The sequence below is a fragment of the Tupaia chinensis genome, unplaced genomic scaffold, assembly GCF_000334495.1.
Source record: "Tupaia chinensis unplaced genomic scaffold, TupChi_1.0 Scaffold000077_1, whole genome shotgun sequence".
NCBI lineage: Eukaryota > Metazoa > Chordata > Mammalia > Scandentia > Tupaiidae > Tupaia > Tupaia belangeri.
This window is the reverse complement of record NW_006159538.1, coordinates 1479381-1485380: the sequence shown is the minus strand read 5'-3', so window position 1 is coordinate 1485380 and position 6000 is coordinate 1479381. Positions and strand designations below refer to the sequence as shown.

Below are 6000 nucleotides of genomic sequence, written 5' to 3'. Positions count from 1 at the left end.
AGGTTTTCGCTATAGGGCGCATGCACTCGCCAGACAGACAGAAAGCGAGAAATCACCCCCCAGGGGGGATGACCACGCAGCAATCCCTTCTCCTCCATTCTCCTCTCAGGATCTTGGGCACGCACACACATGCTCCTGGCGTGAGTTCTAAGCCACCTGGTCCGGGACGCGAACTGCGGTCGACTATGTGGGAGTCTAGCGACATAGCCATTACGCTAACTGCTGGTTCCCCCAATTTAGATTCTTTTCCATTGATACTGCCTACTGATATACAGGAGCTCCTGAAAAATGTAAAATTGTTATTGCTTCTTGAAAAATTCTTTATGAAAGATGATGATAAGCTTATGTGACATAAAAAATTAAGTCTCCCGAAGTTTTTGCTTTACTACTGGCCTGTCCCAAAGCAAAAGAAAGCTAGATAAAATGTTTAAAACACATGTTCAGGTCAAACTGGGTTGTTTCTTATTCAGAAATATTCATGTTGAATACAGGCATACGAAAGGCCTTTTTTATCCCATTTACTAATGGGCTCCACCCTAAGGTCAGTAATCTAAATAAGAAACATGGTGAGTTTAAAAAAGACCAGATACCAATTAAATTGGTCTTCAAAATAAGAAAAAAAAACATCCACTTGCAACATCAGGAGTTTGTACCTTAATACAACGGCTAAACTTCCTACATTCTTTTTTTTTTTCCCCCAGTTTTGCTAGAGGGCATATGTGCTCACTCACAGACATAGAAAAAAAAAGAGAAAGTGAGAAATCACCCCTGGGGGAGATGGTCACACCACAATCCTTTATCCTCCATTCAATTCCTCTCTGGATTTTGGGCACACACACCTAGCATGATTTTCAAGCCGCTGGGTCCAGAACTTGAACCACCTAGTTGGCCATGGGGAAGCCAGCTGCTTTAACATCCATGCTACCTTCTGACCCCCTTACCTTCTGCTTTGATTTAAAAAAAAAAAAAAAATTATCTTAACACTCACCAGAAGGGGATGAGAATTAGTGAGAAAGCAAGCTGCTAGTCCAGGACTCGAACTACTGTCAGCCATGTAGGAATCCAGCACCCTAACCACCATGTCACCTGCTAGCCCCACTTTCTATTTTGCTTTAACCTCAAGAGAAAACACTAAACTTTAAAAACAGATGTAGTTTTCATTCTGTGAGAAATAAATTATTTTTTACATTTTGGTACAAAGATCCACACGGATCTTTTTAGCTCCCACCCCATATTTAATATTAAAAATCTTCCCTCCTCCTTCATTTCTCTTTGACTGACCAAGATGTTTTCACTCTTGTAAAACTAGAATAAATTAAGGGGCCAGCAGGTGGCATGGTGGTTAAGGGTGCTGGATGCCCACATGGCTGACAGCAGTTTGAATCCCATATCTGGCAGCTTGCTTTCTCACTTTCTTTCTCTCTATCCCTCTCTGGTCAAATTAAAATAAATAAAGTTAAATAAAATTATTCTTAACAAAAAAAATAATAAAACTATTGGGACCAGCAGTTGGCATAATGGCTATGTCGCTGGACTCCCATGTAGTTGACCACGGTTTGAGTCCTGGTGGCTTAAACTCATGCTGGGCGTGTGTGCGTGCTTGCATGCCCAAGGTCCCAAGAGGAGAATGGAGGAGAAGGGATTGTGGCATGACCATCCCCCCTGGGGGGGCGGTGATGTCTCGCTTTCTGTCTCTTTCTGGTGTGAGCACACACCCTATAATAAAAAACTTTAAAAAAAAAAAAAGATTATAAATTGAACTTTTCATTTCTGTACTTTGATTTCTAATGTGTCCCAAGCTCTGAGGAATAAACTACCTAACCCTCCACGACTGAAAATCTCCCTCTGGCCACTTACTGAAAAGACTTCTGTTGAGGATAACAAGTTTAACACCCCAGTTGGAAAACGTACAAATTGAAAATTCACTAATTAGCAGGATTATTCAGAGTCACCCACATGCAACTCAGTTATAAGGTACATACTTACTGTTCGAGCCAATATTTGGCACATTGCACTGAAGGTCAAAAGTTGTAGTTTAATCTCTGTGTCCCATTTTCGACAGTTTTGAATATGCTCATGACTTCCAAGGCAATGATTACTGTTAAAATATTAATTATTTACCAGTATTATTCTACTCAGATAAGTTATAGAGGCGAGCGTAAAATATAAATTGCATATTCATCAGGTATCTAAGAGGACAGTAACATACAGACAGTTTTTAGCCAACTATAAGCATTTAAATAAAGGAATTATTCTATATTAGAAGAGTAAAAATGAGGAAGACAACAAAGACAAAAATGAAAACAGGAATAAGAAAAATAGTGAAAGGGCTTTTTAGGGCTTAGGAAAATAAAAACTAAAACAACTAGACTGAAAGCTAGATAAATTACCTACTTAAGAGGAAAAAAAAAGGGGTGAACATTTGAGTATTGTGCATCAATTAACAGTGCATACTACAAAAAGAGAAAATAAAATGACTCACTGGCTCTTTACAGAAAAAAAATCCAATGCATTAACTTATTAACCAATTTCCCACACTTCTTCCTGTATAAGACTATAAGCTTCTTAAAAGTATACCATGTCTTAAATTAGCTCTGAAATCCTGCCACTATATTAAATACATCTCGGACATAGTGTATCTCAATACGAATTCACTGATCCAATGAATCGTTTTAGCAGAACCCAATGTATTTTAGGATTACAAGTTTAACTTGAAAGTTTTCTCATTTAAGCCACTAAAATGAAATTTCCAAAGCTATTGCTCAGTAGTTAAATTAACTGACTTACTTTTGCAGCACTTCTTCTTGACCACAAACTTTCAAAACATAGCTGCCAACATCTACTTGATTCAAGTCATCGTGTACCCAGCAAAGAGCTTGCATTATAATGATTTCAACAGTAGAACTCACTGTAAAAGAGTTAGTCATTATTTTTATCATTTTCATTTTCCTCAATTACCTGTAAGTATATACTTACTCTTTAAAATTTTCTAGTAGCCAGGACTAGCAGATGGTGTAATGGTTACATCACTGGACTTCCCTGGATTTAACTACAGTTCAAGTTCTGGGCCCGGTGGCTTAAAACTCACACCAGGCATGTGTGCATGTGTACCTAAGATCCTGAGATGAGAATGGAGAAGGGACTGTGGCATGGCCATCCTCCCAGAGGGTGATTTCTCACTTTCTGTCTCTTTGGTAACCACACATGCCCTATAGTAAAGCGCTCTCTCTAAAAAAAAAAAAAAAAAAAATCTAGTACTCACAATGAAAAAAGTAAAAGGCAAAAGATAACAATTTTCCTTAAATTTGCTAACAAGCATGTATGCTTACTGGAGAAAGAAAAAAAAGAGAGAGGGGAAAATGAGAAATCACCCCACCCCACCCCCGGGTAATGGTCACACTGCAATCTCTTCTCCATTCTCCTCTCAGGATTTTGGACACACATGCACACGTGCCAGCATATTTTCTGAGCTGCCAGGTCTGGGGCTTACTTTGCGTACTTGGCCATATAGGATCCGGCCACCTTAACTACCATACCACCTGACTGGCCCTAGAGGTAACAATTTTAATAACAGATTTTTACTTAATATATCCAAAATATCATTTTAACATATAATCAATATGTTAAAATTATTAAAATATGTCATTCTTTTTTCAAAGAAAGCCTTTGAAATCGAGTATATATTTGGGTGTTACAGCACATCTCAAATAAGATTAGCCACATTATATGAGCTCATCAACTACATTAGGACTCAATCCACTGCTCAACAGGACAGTGTGGGTCTCAGGTAAGAAACCCACCTCCCTTTTACAGACTCCTCCAAATAGGATGACATCCAGCAATAGCTGGCCAACAACTATTTTAAGCAAATTATAAGGAAAAAGAATCATCATTTTAAATGTTTGACACTTGCCTGATAAATTTTCCAACGATGAAAACAAATATAGCAAAGGTAGTATTTTTAAAGTATCTTTCTTGGCAAAAGTTAGATATATAGTAAGATTACAATACATTAAAGACTAAAGCTTTTAAAGTAACCTACTTCTATACTTAGAGCTTCTGTTTATTTAAAAGAGAATTTGAGGGCCAGCAGATGGCATGACGGTTAAGGCACCAGATCCACATGGCCAACTCCATGGCCCAAGTCCCAGACATGGTGGCTTGAAAAACATGTCAGGCATGTGTACATGTGTACCAGAAATCCTGAGGGGAAAATGGAAGAGGGACCACAGTGAGGTCATCCCACTAGGGGGGTGATTTCTCACTTTCCTTCTCTCTGTCTCTGGTCAGTTCACATGCCCTAAAGGAAAAAAAATAATAAAAAAAAAATAAAAAAAAATAAGAGAGTGAGAGAATTTGGATGTTTGATTAATATTCAAAGTTCATAAAATTACTAACTCTGTGGGAGAAAAAAACCACTATTATAAAAACGTCTAATACAATAGTTATATTAATGAATCGTTAAATGTATAAATAACATTTATTATTTGAACACATAAACCACACCTATCATAACATGAGCACATTTCTTAATAAGATGTATATTATAAATAACAAAGCTAGAGACATTTGAAATACTTTTTTCAGACTGGTCAGATTTTGATGTAGTGAATGAACATTTGATACAAATTAAAACACTTGTTATCAATGCTTATTTATACTTATTTTGAAGTGCCTTTTGACCTTTTCTCTTTTTTTTCAGTCTTAGTATTAATTCTTACTGCATAACTAGATTTAAATGATTCCTTAAACCAAAATTAAAGGTATGTCTACAAAGAAAATCTTTTCCTTTAAAATTTAAAAGAATAATTGTAACAGTTGGCTAACATTTTTCTGTTTTCAGATTTGTATTTTTTCAAAAAATCTTCAAGAGTGCAAAGCTAGTATCCAAATGTTGAACCTATTCCTAGTTATAACCATTAAAGGGAAAATAAGGCAACTTTTTTGAAAAAGACACATAGTGGGAATCAGCAGTTGACATAATGGCTATGTCACTGGGCTCCCACGTAGTCGACCGCGGTTCACGTCCCAGACCCGGAGGCTTAAAACTCACGCCGGGCGCGTGTGCATGCGTGCCCAAGATGCTGAGAGGAGAATGGAGGAGATGTGTGACCATCCCCCCAGAGGATGATTTCTTGCTTTCTGTCTCTATGTCTCTGTCTGTCTGGCGAGCGCACATGCCCTACAGCGAAAACCTCTCAAAAAAAAAAAAAAAAGACACATAGTAATAAAGTTGGTTTATTTAAAAAATGGTAATACTTATGTTTTAAACATTTTCCCCCTAATCAGAACAAAACAAAATGCTTGGACAGTCTCAAACCTACCATCACATGTAAAAGTAACTGGTAGTTGAAATCCTTCAATTTCAATGGAGACCTTGACACTAGCATTTTCTCCACATACGTTTCTTTGCACCGTGACTGGACTTAATAAATAGCCTGGATTTGTGCAGTGATCGGTATATGGAAATTTGGTCTTCAATCTGTTCACAAGAAGGAAGAAATTAAATTCTTTTTTCAAAAGCTGTATTTGAAGGCTCTAAACAAGGCTTTACATGCTTGTGGACACTCAATTCTGTGTGTCTCTGTCCAACTCTAGAGCAGCTCATGAGAACTGCAATGAATGAACCCCTGTCAAAACTCCAAATACAAGCATTAGCATTTCAAATAGAAGGAACCTAAGGAAAAGAAAGAGCTGAACTACTGCCAGGATATCTCTGGTAACACTGTCACCACTACTGAAACATTCACTGGATAAACTGCATTAAATAAGGTTCTGCATTTCAGAATATTTTGCCACACAGTATAATTATTTTAAAAAGGTACCTTTTAAAAAAGAATTACTGATAATATAGGCAATAAAGGCTTAAAATTATAATGGCCAGAAGGATAAGGTTTTTTTGTTTTTTTCATCTTTTTTCCTAAGGACTTTCTTCCTACAAACATTGTTTGGTTGCTAGACAATTAAAAAACATAGGCCATGGGTTTTTACAATACTACA

At 37.0% G+C, this 6000-nt stretch overlaps 1 protein-coding gene across 3 annotated transcripts in view; it reads right to left on the bottom strand.

The window, feature by feature from the left end:
- PIK3C2A (phosphatidylinositol-4-phosphate 3-kinase catalytic subunit type 2 alpha) overlaps positions 1 to 6000 on the bottom strand; it is a 170632-nt gene that overhangs the window by 67951 nt on the left and 96681 nt on the right. For all 3 annotated transcript variants that reach the window (XM_027768591.1, XM_006142496.3, XM_014584597.2), the window contains 3 exons: positions 5325 to 5482; positions 2788 to 2908; positions 1987 to 2098 (listed from right to left, as the gene is read on the bottom strand). In XM_027768591.1, coding sequence (XP_027624392.1) covers positions 1987 to 2098; positions 2788 to 2908; positions 5325 to 5482 — 391 coding nt within the window. The remainder of the gene's footprint in view (positions 1 to 1986; positions 2099 to 2787; positions 2909 to 5324; positions 5483 to 6000) is intronic.